Here is a 17,142-nt window from a genome sequence, read left to right on the forward strand (position 1 = left end):
ATCTGTTCTTTACTGCAACACAGTAAAGTTTACTTTGCCCAACTAAACTGAAAAACTCAGCTCTTCTAGGACAGATGTTGAAAGAGAGCTGGGAATTCCAGTCTTGTTCCACATATTGCTTGCAAAGTCTTTCAGTCCTGCTGAGTAGCCTGCAATGATCAGTGGATTATAAAAATGTTGCATATAAAGATGCAGATTCTATCCTCTGCTGCCTCTCTGCTGTTCCTCTGGGTCATGATGAAGCTCTCTTTGCATCTGAGGCTTAGCTTTGCATATGCTGAGGGTGGAGAAGATAATGCTTCCACTGCAAAATGAGACAGCAAAATCAAGTGAAGTCAGATTAGCTAATACATATATATACCAAGTAGAGAGAGAGGTGCTTTCAGAAGTTTCTGTACTTTCGAGAAGTAAATTAATTCACATGTACACCCCATAGATTTCAAAGTGAATTGAGCAAAGTTTTCTTATAACACAGTAGCATCACAAATGAAATCTTGAATTCCAACTTGTAGAAACAGAGTGATAATTAAACCCACCTTCTTCCTTGCTTTTTAATCATCATTTTCCCCATCATAAGCCCACAGACAGTAATAATTATGCCTGCATTTTTGGTTCTTAACTTTTTTTTTTTCTCCTGAACATGGATGGACCTTGCTGTGGAAGTACTCATAAGGATGTCTGGAATTTTTATGAAATTTCTTAATAACACTTAAGCTTATGTTATTTTGAAGTTCTGCATTCTGAATGTGTTCTGCATACTTTTGAATATGGAGCTGTATCTGATTAAACTGCTACACGTTTTCTGGAATGAGCCCCCATTCCAATTGACTAGCCTATATAATTCTATTTTTACTTGGAATATCTTTTCAGTATAGTACAATAAGAATTTTTCTGCTTCAGGTGTAAAATCTAAGTATTTCTTAATTGTACCACAATGTATAGATACATCCACCAATATAAAGTATCAAATATTTTAGAAAGCGAACATTTATTTAGCAGGAGATCATTCCTGTTCATAACAGCTTCCCCCCTAAAGAAACCAAACAGATGGGAAAGGAAGCACAGAAAAATTGGGTGGATTTGTTCAGACTGGCAGTGTCTAAGTCTGGTGTTGGAATCAGAGCTGTCAGATGCTGGTCTTAGCCTTGTCTGCTGGAGTATGATGCCTCCTAGTGTTCCACTCTTGCATAGAAAATTAATGCATATAACTCTCTTACAATTTTAATAAGCTCATTTTGGATATTTCACAATAATGTATTTTTATGTTGTGCCTTTTTTTAGATGCTTGAGACTGAATAACAATTTATTTTTGTATTTTGGCAAAGTGTTATCTAATAGTTCTCACCTATAGACTTTCAGGCTGATGTCAGAATACCTGCTGTATCCTGGAGAAAGCCATCTTCTTGACTGACCTGTGACAAAAGGGGAAAGTGGTCATGTTGGATTTGAAATTGCTCTCGCTTAATTTCTGATGACTCTGTTCTGTGCATGTGTGTGTGCTTATCTACATGATTCAGATATATATGTAAACACACAGGCATTTTTATATACATATGAATTTTGTACATTATTTATATGATCAATAATATGTCATAGAGCATTTGCTTGGAAATATGTTGGGATTTTTTACTTTTCATTAGGAATCACCGCTCATATAAGTGGTACATTAAGTCATTTTATTGCTGGAGACTTTCAGGAATTGTCTTCTATGTACCCATTTGGTTCTGAATTTTAAGAAAGTTAAAAGAAGTATTTTAATACAAATGTCTTCATTAACAATTAAACTAATTTCCTGCCCTTTAGCAGTGAAATTTGATCTTTAATATGACATATTTGATGTGCTTGTGATACAGAGGCACAGCTGATTGTTGATTGTGCCCTTATATAGTGTCTGTTCATGTACTTAATGATTTCTTCCCAAAATTGTTTTGCCATAAAGGAGAAAATAAGTGGATAAATTCGAAAGTGTTCAGCTGTGTAATATGTCTATGTAGTAACATCATGTTAAAGAGATAATGCTATACTGTATGTTGGAAACATTACATGGTAAACCACATCATTCTGTTCTGTGTTCAGCAGCTTACTGACTGAGTCAAAGCAACATACTCATTTTTTCCAGATGGCTTTCAACTTATTTTTCTCTGATCAAATTATAATTAATGTTCTGTGTTTACCCTTCCTTATCCCTTTTTCTTTTAATTAGTTGATTTCTGAATGTTTCCCTTTATTCCTGTTGATCTTTCCTTCATAGCGGCACTGTCTCGGTGAAGCTTTGCATAAATCTATCAGCAATGTAAGTGATTTGCACTTACAGCTTGTGAACAGGGCATGCTTGCACTAATCAACCTGCATATCCTGCAGTACTGCTTTACAGCTTAAGCCCATGAAATGGGAGACATGATAATATTTGGGAATATATGTGATAATAATATGAGAACATGTGCTGCTATCAAAAGCTCGTGTAGTGCATCCCCTCATCTGTGTGTGACTGTGTGCGTATCACTGGCATCGAACACTGTACGTGGTCATAACATCAGCAGCGTTTTTAAGTCATTGTTAACGCAAGCAAGCTTGTGGGCAGTGCAGACGTGTGTTGCAGAGCTTTCTACAAAGCATGGGATTGATGCTCTATTATAATTTGCAGTTTTGCAGTGTAAGTCATAATTGTAGCCAAACTATTCTTTCAATTTTTTTTTAATTTTTTTTTTTTTTTTTTATTTTTTTAATTCTCTGATGCTTTTAATGTGCTGGGACAAAAGTATTGGAAGTTCAGAGAATAGTGTTTAGAGCTCTTTTTTTTTTTGAATCCTCAGTACAGAGGTGTACAGAAAGACTAGTCATAAGACATACAAAAAGGGGCACTTACACTCTCAAAACGTGCTCTTAAGGATATCAGTCTATGCACTGAATAATCAAAATAGTATTTAAAATTACATGCTCTTCTAAAAAGACTGTTATTTAAAACTTTTTTTGTGCTTTTCAACCTCAAAACAAATTATTAGAAGGCTAGATTAATCTGACTTGCTTGCTAGAATCATTTAATCCTCATTGTCCTTTATTTTCTGTATAGTCTATTGATGCAAATAGACATCTCCAGACATTGACTCATTTCAGGCTGTGGTTTTGCAGTCACTTTAATCTGGTTGAAGGATGAACTGCTCTTGCTTATACTTGATCTGTTCGAAGATGGCTTCCTGCCCAGATGTCAGACTTCTCTTGTTCATCTCAATTAAAATGTTTTCTGCATTTCCAAGACAGAAATGAAAACAAAATTGTTTCGCCCTTGCCCATGCTCAACATATTTTTAAATTATATACCGGTAATTGGAGAATTATCAGAATTTGGAGCAGGAACTTAAGTGAGAGATAGATACAACTTCAAGCCCAAAATACGTTTTTTTATGTTATTTTAATAAAAATTTGCCTAAGTTACCATGGTTGACTCCATTTGACTGTTAACATGAAAGACTTGTTAGAGTGTGATCATTAAATTACCTGAGGTTCTGCAGAACTGGGCAGGACTTCCCTTAAAATTGTACCTCCTGGTGGCCAGGGTGAACAGGACAGGACAATGATGAGAAACCTGGCAGAAACATGGTCAAAGGGACAAGTAAGAATGGGCTTATGGATGAAGAGAAGGACCAGGTAGGTATGAGGTTACAGAAAGGTGTGAAGGAAAGAAGGTCCCAGTAGTGAACGTGGGATGAATTAGAGTAGATGGGGATGTGAGTAGATCAAAGGAAAAGTTTAGGTAAAATAGCTTCTTTTTTTTTTTTTTTTTTTCCTGGAGAAGGAAGACAATAGCACATTGCAGTACAAGAAGATGATGCATATGTGAAAATTCAGAGCTGGCCATGCTGGCAGGTGCATGGTGCAAACTCACCACTTCAGTGAAGTGAGTTTCTAGGGGTGAAGAGAAAAAATACAGTATATACTATATCTAAATATTAAGTTAATTGTTACCACCGTGAAGGTAGATTATCAGTAGAGTTACACTGATGCTGAAAATATTTTCTTTTACAGGTTGTTGAGCAATGAGTAAGGTAGGAAACTTTGCAGCTTATAAAAGCTTATTCATAATAGAATAACTGTCAAAGGCCAAGGGACTTGACAATAAAATGGCAGATGAAATCCAGTGTAGATAAATGCAAAATGATCCACAAGGAAAAAAAATTGTAACTCTTTCTGTAAAATAATAAGCCTTACCTTGACCTGTTACAACTAGAAAGTAGTTTGGGGACTATGATATATAATTCTATGAAAACATCACCTCAGTGCTGAGTAGAAGTCTCAAAAGCAAATAAAAGTTTAGGAATATGGGAGAGAAACAGAGAACATAACGTGTAAAACCATATAAATCCCTACATAAGAACAGAGTTTACTCTCATTTCAAATAACTTTTGCTGTTTTGGCTTCCTAATCTTAAAAAAAGAAATAATAGAAAAGGGGTAAAAGTGGGAGAAATGTGATCATAGATGAGAAATAGCTTTCATACAAGGAGCAACTCACTAAGCCAAAGCAGTTCAGAATGGCTAAGAGAGTAAGGAGGGAAATGATGGGGAGCTATAGAAACATGAGTAGAATACAGCAAATGAAAAGGGAACTTCTTTTGACTCCTTTCCATTACAAGTATTGAACATCATCATGTCAAATTATCATGTCTGCATGGAACTCTGCACAGGATATTGTGAATACTTAAAGCTTTTATGGACTCAGATAATGGTTGTTATTATTTCTTATATAAATCTGCTCCAAAACACCTCTTCTGGTTTAAGAAAGATTTCTAGTTCCAGGTAGACTACAGGGTCAAGCTCCCTGCATTTATGCTTGGCCTTTTTTTAGGGTAAACCTGGTTGGCCCTTTCTGGAGGCAAAAGCAGGGATCAGACAAAACTTTGGTCTGACACTGTACAATTTCTATGTGAAATTTATATTTAATGTATTTAGTAAAAGGTTTTTCAGAATGTAGTGTAGGCCTTCCCTACACTCCTTTAATTGTAGCTAATCTCTTTCAAAGATATCTGAATTACAATACTATTTATACAGTGTATGTGAAGGTGGAATGTATATTCCCAGATACAAAAACCTGTTGAATCTGAAATACAACGAGCTCTACTTATTTAATTTAAATTAGTTTGATTTTTGTTTTCTTTTGTTTTAGTGCTAATTTTTGTTTCTGTAGCTTTTTTCTTTCAAATCTGCTTAAGCTATGTCCTTCTGAAAAAGAAACTTAACCCACATGTTTGGCAGTAATGTTCATGCTACAAGTTGTACTTGGTATGCTGCTATTAATTTTATGCTAAGTGGTGGATTAAATGTTCTCTAACTCAATAACTTGATGTGCAATGTCGTTACAAATTTGACATAATTAATTTTAAGATATGCTGAATCAAATGACACTATCAGACTTACATTTATAATTCCATATGATGTAATGCTCCGAGGCTTGAAAAGTATCCTTACTGATTCAAATTCTTTGTCACTTAGCAAATTTATTTTCCTTCATCTGAGTCATGGGAGCAAAATTCTCCTTTGATTAAATCTTGTTTCCAGAATTGGAGGGTATCTCTCATGTTTAGCTTTACAGGGAGTACAGGTTTAGTACTTCCAGTCTGTAAAGAATCTATGAAGAAGAAAGTATAATACTATTATAAAAAGAAAACAGGTCTGAGAAAGGAATATAGTATACTATAATACTTGCTGGATGAAAAGCATTGTTTGTAAAATCAGGTATTTCTAAGAAAATGAGTTATTTGTGATTCAGATTGTTTAGATCTTGGAAACATGCATAAAAGTCACCCTCACAGTCTTACTGAACTAACAAAAAAAAGTGGGAAATCCATCAAGTGTTACTTTTTATTTGTAATGTTGTACCATTTCTTTCTAAATGAGAAAACCACTAGTAGGACCATAGCATACAAAATTATATAAAAATCAGTGTAGATGTCGCAGGCTGTCCTCCCCTATTCGAAGTGCAAGATTATCCTTGCAGAACAGGTGTTCCCCTGAACAGTAGTTTAACAATCAAGTCTTAATTTCAGACCTTGATAGTGTCATTTTTATTGATCTTTTATATAAAACCTAAATAATTTTTGATGATTTGGCCATTAAATATTGTGTTACAAGTAGTGTTGCAGTATGAGCTAACCAATATGATGACTCTTACAAAACCACTAAAATGTCATTATATCTCTGATTATGTATCATAGAACATTAACAACAAATTGAGTGGATGGATGACATTGCTTGTCTGTCTTTTAGCTAACACTCTGGCTCTAAAATTTCAAATGTTTTCTTCTTCTGAATGTCTTCTTTACAGCTGATGTTAGTATTAATGACTAATGAATATTTGCTGTTCTGTTGTGGATTAGATCTCCTTACTGAAGCAGAATCTGGAGATGCAGCTTTCCCAGTCACAGAGCTCTTTGCAACAGCTACAAGCCCAGTTCAGTCAGGAGCGACAGAGACTGACTCAGGAGATCCAGGAATTAGAAGAAGAGCATCAGCAAAGGCATAAGTCACTTCAGGAAGCCCATATCCTTGCCTTTCAAAACATGGAAGAAACAAAAGAGCAAGAACAAAAGGCATGTTCATTTGGTTATTCCAAATTCTGTAGAGAATATTGCTATTTTAGCATTTTACATATACAGTTGGAATTAGTAAAGAAAGTATCTGTATAACCACTAAATTTCCTTTTCAGCTGATGTATTGCAGCAGTACTGTTATCCAGTTAAACCTGAACAAGATATATTGAAAATATTTTCTAATACTGGCATTGTTTCATGTCTTGCTTTATATGCATGTTTATAGGTGTGTATGTGTGTGTGTGTAATGTAAAATTATTATCAATACATGCATTTCTTTATGGTACATTGAGATTGTTACCCTTAATATTATATTCTTTTGTTTTGTTTTTTGAGTAGAAATTTTCCGTTATAGCTAATTTTGCATGTTTTTTCTGTCAATAGACTCCTTTGAAATATATTTTGTATTTTCCATATGTAAAAAATTGTGTTAGCTATGTTCTGTGACTTGCAAGATAATTTTCATGTCCCACCCAAGATACTTTTTTTTAAAACCTTGACAAAACCAGCTTTAAAATTGGAATTTTGGTAATTCATGGTACTTAATTGGGGGTGGGGGGTTTCTTAAGGTTTTTTGAGTTCAGCTCCAGAGTGTGACTTTGCAATCAGTTTCCCCACTATGTGCCCAGAATATCAGAACATGTTTACCAGGAACATTATACTTCATACAATTCCATAGGGAGTAAACATGGGTGTCCTTAGGGAGAAGAAGTCCCCAGATGTGTGCACACTAAGCCCATCTATGAATCTGCACCTTAATTACATTGCGTGCTATTGTAGATATATCCATGGATTGATTTTTTTCTCTTTTCCAGCTGTGAGCCAAATGGGTTTTGTGTACAGGTAATACTGGCAACCATTAACCACTGAAAAGAAAAAATATGTTAGAAGGATAAGAAAATATGAGTAATACTAGTGTGTTTTTTCTAGAGTATGTCAATGCCTGCTTTTTGTTTCCAGTTGGTTATTGTGAAATGTTTTATAAATTCTCTAAATTGGTGTAGAACAACTTTTGTCAATTTTGATTTCATAGGAGTTAGAAGAACGTTTACAACAGAAGCACTCAGAAGAACTTCATGCACTGAAAGAAACACATAAACAAGCCATGGAAGGCTTTAAATTGGAGATGGAACAGGAACTTCAGACTCTACGATTTGAGCTGGAGGATGAAGGAAAAGCTATGTTAGGTATACTATTTTCAAATTTGAAAATGGGTCCAAAAGCATTATTTCTGCTCATGCAAATATACATGTACATGTGTGTATATTATAACACTGTAGTGTCTCTCTGAGTCATTCAGTGTTGACCTAAGTGTTCCTCTTAAAATCACTATGAGCTTTAACATGTAAGCCTAGACTCTTTACTTTCAAAATATCTCTCCCTTAAGGCTCTTTTGGAAAGAGTAAGCGACCAGAGTTCCTGATGGAGAGCTGATATTTTCAGAAAGCAATAGAATAAAATACAGGACAGTTACTTAGCTGATGTAAAGTGTATTTTAGGTCACCAGCAATACTAGATGCTGACTAGTTACCGTTAATTAATGTAAACACGTCCAAATTAAACTTTTTTCTTTGTTCATGATAACCAGCTTCCTTGCGCTCAGAGCTTAACCACCAACATGCAGCAGCAATTGACCAGCTGAGGCACAACCATCAACAAGAACTGGTAGCTGCCAAAATGGAGCTTGAAAGAAGCATAGAAATTGGCAGGCGACAGGTAGGAGGCATGGTTGGCAACTGGCTGTAAAATAACATGATTGATATTAATTTTTCCCCTCTGCTGGAGGCAAGAACTGTTGTGAACAAGTAACAAACATGTAGTCCTTCAAAATCATCCAGCACCCAGCAGCTAATGCATTCCTACCAGTTTCCTCAACTTTCTTGCCTAGCTTTTTCTGCCTTCTATAAACCTTGTTGAAAGCCTAAAAAGGCTCTCACATCTGGGTAGTTTCCTCTCAGAACTGTGCAGCCATCTGGGAGCTCCTTGGCTTGCCATGGGAGGCAAGTGCCCATTCTTGCAAGATTGTACTCATCCTCATCTGCCAGGAGGACAGAAAAAGCTGTTTCTCTTTGAAGCCTAAGAGATATGGTAAATGAAGTGGCTGCTTATAATCAAATTATTTCTTCAAACTGAAGAAAAAAGTACACAAAAAACCCCCACCAAAACCAAACCCCCAAAGCCAGTGTGAACTACCTGTGCTTTCAGTAGCAAACTGATTAATTCACCTTTTATCTTTCATTTTTCATTTTATAAACAATTAGTTTTTCTAATAGTAGCTAAAAATTCAAAGTTTAAGCTCTATTGAAAGCCAGACTCCTGGAAATAAGAGGACTGGAAAATTACTTCTTTATTTGCCTTTTTAATAAGCTTTTCAAGACTGGTTTACTGATACTCCAGCACCAAAGAGGAGGAGTTAGTTTAGAAATATATTAACGGGGGAAACAGGGTTTGTTGGATGCAGCCTTTATGCAAAAACAGAGATAGTTGAAGTTTTTTAGCTATTCCTTGCTGGTTTAACAGTGTGAGTACCAGAGGCAAAAACATGGTGCTGTCATGCAGGATTTATGAGGATATAGTTTCAGTCATGTGTTGTTTAAGCCCTGACACCTAAATGAGATGTCAGAAAAAAATGTTTCAATTATAAGAGCTGGTGTTTGATCCAACCCAACAGGGTGTACTTTTTGCCTCATTATAACGATCTGCTAAACAGGAGCTTTGGTTGTACTGAGGGCAAAGCAGTTACTGAGGTTTCCTGTGCTAGAATGCTCATCAGTTGATCAGGGTTGAATGAGATGGAGTGGTCTTATCAGGATGATTATATTTGCTACTTTTTGAAATATTTATATGTGTGGATGTAAGTTTTTCCTGTGCTTTTTCTTGTAACTTTAGCACAGTCTTTATACAGGGAGATACATCTTTACTTTTAACTGTCTGCTCTTAAACATGCCCTGTGAAATTTGTGCACTAGGATATATTTGTATTTCCTAGAGGTAGGAAGGCATAAAACACAGTTATACACAAAACTACTTTGGAATATCTGCTGATTTTCTCTGTGCAAACTATATGGTCATTAATTATTGTGAAACTGTAAGGAGTGGAATAGATGAAAGTAGAAAACTCTGAACAAGTTGTTTTCATTACAGACGTATCTAAACCAAGGAGACTCATTATCAAAGCCATTGGAACGGGCTCCAGCTGAGTTTACCAGTTATTAATTTCAGTGGAATTTCTTATGCAAAAAAAACCCAAACAAACAAACTTTTCTTGATTTATTGGACACAATATAAATAGAACTTTAGCTATTTAACTATTCTGCTGTAAAATATTTATGACCTTTGTATATATTTGTAAGATAGGAGACTTCTGAGTCAGTTTTTGTTTGTGCAGGGCATACATATTGAGCAATTTTCTCCCATTGAATGGGGTTGTAAGGGAAAAGAAAGGAAGAGAAGGTGAAATACCAAGGCCCTGGACCTTAGTGATACCCAGTTTTTAATTTCTTGCATGTGTGGAAAAAAGGAAAATGTGATGAGCTACACCAATTTTAACAGGCAGTGATAATCATAGGTTTTAACTTTTCATGCAAGTAGAAATCATTTATTACGTAACTCTGATTTCTTCTTTCTTTGTACTTGTACACAATAAAAAAGCCCTTTGCTTGTATTATAATTTATGTCAGCATCAAAAACTGAAAGAATTGTCTATTGGATGGAAAATTCTGCTCAGCTGTTGTCTTCCAAAAGCAAGTATTGTAGGCATCACCTCTGAGAAACAAGTCTATCTAAAATATTTTTTGCTGCTGCAACTTATATCATAGGAAAAAGAATTTTTATGCCGAATATCAGATCTACAAGATGAGCTGAGACATCGAGACCATCATATAGCTGAACTGGACAAAGAGATTCTGCATCTTCATGAAAATATAAGTGCATTGACAAAGGAATTAGAGTTTAAAGGGAAAGAAATTCTTAGAATACACAGTGAATCAAACCAACAGATCAGGTATGAATTTTTCCAATCTAAATTCACACCTGTATTATTTCACTTACTTTCACTCATTGTTTTACTTAAAAAAAAATTGCCATTTGCAGTTTTAAACTTGTCCTCTTAATAAAGTCATGTTACATATCATTTAGCATTCTCTAGTAAACCTATGCACTTTTCTGGTGAAGTTAGTGACTATGCTGTGCAGTTAAGTGGCATTTCAGCAACATATTTTGACATATTTTAGTAGCAGTTCACTTAAGTGTTGGTTTTTGGTGGTTTTTTTTAAATTCATTGTTTGTTTATTTTAAAAAGCATTAAAGGAGATGCATTTTCCATGAAATAAGCTAGAAGATTGGAGAACAGTAAGTAGTAGGCTTTGTTGAATCAGTAATTCCTTCTGTGTTGTCTGATATTATGTAAAAGCCATTAGAAGCATGGCAGAAAATCATGATGACAAAAAGTCTGATTTTAGAATAACTCTTTTTTAACAAAAACTAAATTAAACAGGATGCATGAGCAAGATTTAAGCAAGAAACATGAGACAGAGCTGGATGTCTTGACAGCAGATCACATCAGAGAGAAACAAAGCATGCTGGCAGATTTTAATAAGACCCAAGAGCTGCTCAAGGAAATTAATTCAGCTTTACAAATTTCGTAAGTTTTGTTGCATTAAAAAAAATTGTATGTAGCTGCATTTGAGTGAATTCTCATGTGGTGTTCGTAAGTTCCAGAAGATACTGCAGAGATGAAGTTGTACAGATACTTCAAAAAAGTATGGGGGCTAATCTTGTATTCATTAGGCAACATGATTCTATGATCTTTAGAGGAGTGTTGTGAGGTAAACTGTTACAGGTTTGAGACCAAAAAATTTTAGGTAGAAAAGATTAAATCTGTGCAGTTCCTAGAAAACCAGAGAAAATATTATTTCAAATGGTTCCTTTCTCAAACTTTAGTATATCTTTTTTGAGAACACAAGAATTTCTTCAACAAGTTTATAAACAGTACAATATTTGCTACTACTAAGAAGGGAGGCTGTAGCATGAGTGATGGAAACATTTTCAGGTTTGGTAGCATAAGGAAAATTAGTGTCTGAAATGGATTGTATGAGCATAACAGTAACAGAAGGCTTAAGAGTTGTCTGAATCAAAATGCCACCAAGGATTAGCCTACCTAACAGTGGCAGAAGTGATGTAATGGTGTGTCACCAACCAGTGTTTTCCTGTCTTCCACATCCTTCATTCTCTGTCTCTGTGGTGTTAACCATTTGGTCAGTTTCTGGCTCAAGTTTCATAGAACATTGAGGGCTTCCTGCCACAAAGTTGTCACCAAGGGATTTGTATTTGCAGCACGGAAGATTTATGGCAGAGATAAGAAATTGGTTCTAAGTTTTTGATAGAAATGTTACAAATGGACAGTAAAACCAATATGCATCTAGCTTTTTCTGGATAATGAGCCCTCAGAAATTGTCTTCAAATAAAATGGTTATAAAATTCTAGTTTTCACCCCCTTGTAATTGTCCACATGCATGCACTTATGCCCCGATAAATGTGGTACCTTGCTGTTCAGTAAATTAGGTGTTAGCTACCTCCTGTTTGCTGCATTTATCTTGGATGAGAAACAGTCTTAGGAGCAGCCACAAGAAGTGTTTTGGAACTGTTTACCCTAAATGTTTTCTGCATTAAATTGTTTCTTCTCAATGTCAGGGAATTTTCTGAATTTAGCTGGTTTTCTGCTCCTCGCTCTGGCTCAATTTAGAGCTTTGAAGAAGCAGACAGTGGCCTAAAATCAGCAAGCATCATCCAGCATGCCCTAACCTGGCTTTCAGTGTGTTATTTCTCTATTTACACTGAAACAAGAAGCTGTCCAAAGAGGAAACTATAAAAACAAAAACCAAAACAAAACCCAAAACCACACACATACCCACCACCAACCCAGAGAAGTTTTATGCAGCTGTTTCTTAAGTAACTGTTCTTAGGTTCAGCCTCACCTAAAGCATGGCCTCATGAATGTTTGTGAAATGGACAATCTGTCTTGGAAAGATTGAGAGTGGGTGTCATTAATTAGGCTCTACAACTGTCCACTCCAAGACAACAACTAAAGTCTTTAAATTACAAATCTATTTGAAACAGAAAAAAACCCCAGTTCTCTGATGTATCTGAAAATAAAATGACAGCTGTGTGTAACTATATACTGTACTCTGGGGATCTATGTATGATAGCTTAACCCAGAATAAAAACAGCTATTTCTGTTCTGCTGAGTCAAATGCCTTCTCTGCAAGTAAAAACAATCATGTTGTTCTCATTCATATTGTTTTATGTAAATACATTATATAATCTCAGAATATGTACAGGTTACTTGAAGGTTATTAAATTATCAGTATAATTTAATATTAACTGCTTTTTCAGCTGCAAATCAAAGTAAAAATCTTATAGTTGCTTTTGAAGAGAAAATATTTATCTGAAGTGAAAAATTATGTCTACTTGCAAGTGTCTACAGTTTGCTTAATTCTTGTGGAATTAAGCTTGACCTGATTTAGATTCAATTTAATTCACAGATTTTTGTCAGCATTTGATTGGGATTTCTTTTTAAGTTTGTTAAATTTCCTGAATCTGTTCTGATACTTGGTTCACTAATCTACATGAGGGATGAAAATGTGAGAGACATATTTTAGTACTTTCCTTTGAAACTATATTTAGCATCATGAGCGTGTTATTAGTTTAAAGGAGACACAATAGTTTGAAACTGTCATGTCTTCAAAACTTTTTCTTTAAGAAAATGAGATATTTATGCAGTTATTTGTACAATTCCTTTCTCAGTTGGCTTATTTCACTTCTCTCCTTTAATGCTTTCCCACCAGGCATTTCAACTTTCCTCTTAGATTTTCTTTCCAAATGTTTACCAATTGTTACATTAGATATCCTAATATCCAAGTGTTATTCCTTTTGTTTTGCAGCTCATTCCTTTGTTTCTCTGATGGTACTAAGTAGCTTTTGTGGAGAGGAGTTAGTTACCTATTAGTCTTCAATGTTCTTCAGTATCTTCTGTTCCAGTATGTTTCACGAGCTGAGGAAGACGCTGTGGTTTTGAATGCCTTATTTTTAGCCTGACTTACAAGTGGCCTGTTTCAAAAATGCAGTAGTGCATGCATAGGAAGGATGTGAAATTTTTAGAATGTTCCCTGGATTATTAGTTGCTGAAACAAAAATTATGGTCATTGGGGTTTTGGTTTTTTTTGTTTGTTTGTTTTGTTTCTTAACTATCTAAAGTGGAAGGAGAACATAGAAATTAATTTCCTTCAAGGTGGTAAGAAAGTCATCCTCTGTTTTTACTCCCTGAACTCTCTTGTACTTCTCAAAAATGTGACTATTCACTTATCATTTAACACTGAATCAGGCTAAAGGGGATATTCTTCTTTTCTATAAAGTTTAGAAGAAATGGAAGAAAAATATAAAAACAGAGAATCAAGACCAGAAGACTTGCAGCTTATCTCAGAACTGAAAGACCTAATTGCAGAGCGGGACCAACTCATAAAGAAATTGATTGTAAGACTTCTATGCTCTCTTGGTGTAATACCTTGAAAAATACAAAAGTTAATCTGATTCAAAGTGTTTGAAATGTATTTAAAGAACCAGTCCTCCTAGCATGTTATTCATACTCTTTGACACATCATTCCTCTTGTTTCAATGACTCACAATAGTAAATGTAATTAGATAGTGTTTTTCGAAATCAAGCAAAGTACATTATTACGAGAAGTATTTTGGTATGTCCTTTATCAGATGTCTCCTTCCTCCAACACTGGGACAAGCCAGCCATGTAAGCTGTATAAGATATAGTTTCTTCTGTGAGGTATCTAAGACCAAGATCTTGACCCACTATGAGCTTCCCAAATACAGAGCACAACACCTTGACTTCGGTTAGTCTGATTAGATCCCAATTAAGATGCAAGAAAGAATGAGGAAATCAAAATTGATTAAAGATCAGGATTTAACTATACTGAGTCTTTTACAGTACATAATCCATTAGGCTGTGCTCACTCTCAGGACCATAGAACTGCATAAATAGAAATTATTTTGATTCTTCCATATAACAATATATAAACATGAAATGCAATTTTTAGAATTACCAGTTTATTTTAAAATGTAAGCATAAATTTATTTGAGAACATTTACAGGCAGATTTGGCCACTAACTGATTGAAAATGCATAAAAAGGAGTTTCTATCTGTTGTTCTTTTTAGGAGGACAAAAAGTTCTATCAGCTGGAGCTAGTAAACAGGGAGACTAACTACAACAAAATGTTTAATGCAAGCCCTAATGTTGGTGTTATTAATCCATTGGTGAAGGTATGTTCCATGGACTTCATTGCTAAAGTAAAGAAAAAGAAATCTAAAGATACAGTAAAAAGATAAGTGTTTGTGTGTGTGCCTGCATCTATACATAAATCACTCTTAACAGACATGTTCAAAACAAAGAACATAGTTTTCCATTTGTCTACTTTTTTGTGTAGGTTTGTTTCTTACATGTTGTTGAGAGATCCACTGATGCTGTTGCCCTGGTTTTCTTGACTTGTGTGACATAAAACATAGCTCCTTGTCACCAAACTGTAAATTTGAAATGGCAAAGTGACAGAAAGGCCATAGAGGGTAGAACTGTATCATGTGACAGAGAACAGTGACACCCCTAAGTGATTTAAGTTTTGAAATTTTTCTTGGTTATTATGGAAAGTGCAAAGGCACTTTGTACTTTTTGGGAAGTGCTCAGGGTGGAAGAGCATTAGAAAAATAGGGAGAGGGGACACTAAAAGGAAGGGAATAAAGGTAAAAAGTGGAAGGGGAAGCATGTGAGAAGGGTGTGGAATGAGTCTGAAGGGGGAAAGACGTAGAGTAAGATTGGAGAAGTGGAATGGCAAACCAGTATGGACAGTGGAGGCTGAAGCCAGTCTCTGGCCATCTCAGTTATTGTCACCACCTATATAAGTGAAAGCACTTCAGTAGCAACCTTTACCACTTCTCTCCATTATGCTAAATAGCAGCCAGGGAAGGCTACTGTACACACAGGCGTAGTAGCCTTCCCGCAACTTCAAAAGCCAGCAGCATTCCTTCTTGAGGAATGTGAATAGACTGTGGTAGAGTACCTAAATACTGTTCCTTTTCACCACTTCAGGACTGAGTCCTCTTTGTGATTAACCATAGGTTATTTTGCTTGCATGGAAGGGGAAGAGTTTATGCCAGCTGTAGAGACAGAAGTTGAGAAGGTTCTGAAGCAGAGGCTAAAACCCAAGGGGCACAACCTGAGCAGACCAGATGCTCAAGAGCTTCAGTGATTGAGGTTCAGGCTCAGGTTATTTAAAAGGAGGTCTGGCTCCATTATTTGAGATTAGGTGGATTTTTATGCAGCCTTACTGCAGTTTCACATCAGATCAGCATATTTTACACCTCTGCACCAACTCTGCTGCAAAATGTCAATATTCTCCTATCATTTTCATGAGCCCAGCAGGTCTCCCAAGCTGATTTTTATGATGCCTGATTTTTATGCTAACTGCATAAAATAAATTAGTTTGGGCCCATTAGAGACAATACCAGGACTTCCAGATACAATTTCAATGATTGAAAATGTTGGAAGTCTTTCTGAACTACCCATTTATAAAGATGTAAAAGGTATATATAACCTTACATGTTGTGTGAAATTTGAAGATTTTGGGAAAAGTACTTCAGCATCAGATTTCCATAGTGATAAGTTGTATATTTTTATAATATGCTTCTATCACTTAAAATGTTTAGACTCTAAAAATGTCTTGTATGCCAGAACATTCTGATCTTTCATTTCACGAGTCGTGGCCTGTGTTACTTTATTTTGTCAAAGCACGTACTGTGTTATTGGAGAATGAATTACAAAGAAACTGAAAATCTCATTCTCTTTTCTTTTTTTGTAAAAAAAAAGACAGAAGTTATGAGTTACTACGGGCCTTGCATGTTAATGCAAAATTACAGCCATTGCAGTGTTAGAGTTTCTGTAATTTCTGCAATGTGTCTGTTTAATAGAGTATTACATTCTTACATCTGAAGTTTCTTAATACTTTGCATGAATTTCATGGAAACAATACAGTTTTCTCTCTCCAGATTTGACTGCTTCAGAAACATAGATTGTTTTATAGAGAATATTATATAAATCATATTTTTCTAAGCACTTATGTGGATAACATACATTTTCCAGAAATGAGCCACCTCTGGAGCACAGGGATTTAACTACAGTTTTTTTAACACACTGTTTTAATTACAGCATATATTGTCTTGCAAGTGTATTTTACATGCAGTTGGTTACTTTCACCAAACTATTTCTTCTTATTTCTTGTTTCTTCAGCTACTGTAGTAGACATGTATGGGACAATCTTAGTTTAATTCTTTGTAGTTGATGATCATTCACTCTGATGCTTAAAACTCACTTTTTTCTATTATAGCTTTCTGTTAAACTGTCAGGGTATTTTAATTGCATATTGACAAACACACCCAAGATTATGTGTCTGCAATTAGTATCATTTGCATCTGCCAACCCTGGAGAGGCTAGGCACTGAAATC

The 17,142-nt window shown here is 35.3% G+C and overlaps 1 protein-coding gene across 8 annotated transcripts in view; it reads left to right on the forward strand.

Annotated features, from left to right (window-relative positions):
- FAM184A (family with sequence similarity 184 member A) overlaps positions 1-17,142 on the forward strand; it is a 73,193-nt gene that overhangs the window by 50,979 nt on the left and 5,072 nt on the right. For 2 of the 8 annotated variants that reach the window (XM_015622764.2, XM_015622769.3), the window contains exons 10-17: positions 2,252-2,293; positions 6,370-6,582; positions 7,616-7,769; positions 8,171-8,298; positions 10,400-10,584; positions 11,077-11,223; positions 13,994-14,111; positions 14,806-14,910. In XM_015622764.2, coding sequence (XP_015478250.1) covers positions 2,252-2,293; positions 6,370-6,582; positions 7,616-7,769; positions 8,171-8,298; positions 10,400-10,584; positions 11,077-11,223; positions 13,994-14,111; positions 14,806-14,910 — 1,092 coding nt within the window. Of the gene's footprint in view, positions 1-2,251; positions 2,294-6,369; positions 6,583-7,615; positions 7,770-8,170; positions 8,299-10,399; positions 10,585-11,076; positions 11,224-13,993; positions 14,112-14,805; positions 14,911-17,142 lie in introns of those variants that run through there. The other 6 variants (XM_015622766.2, XM_015622767.2, XM_015622765.2 and 3 more) reach the window with 6 other exon arrangements.

The sequence above is a fragment of the Parus major genome, chromosome 3 (genome assembly GCF_001522545.3).
Source record: "Parus major isolate Abel chromosome 3, Parus_major1.1, whole genome shotgun sequence".
Classification (NCBI taxonomy): Eukaryota; Metazoa; Chordata; class Aves; order Passeriformes; family Paridae; genus Parus; species Parus major.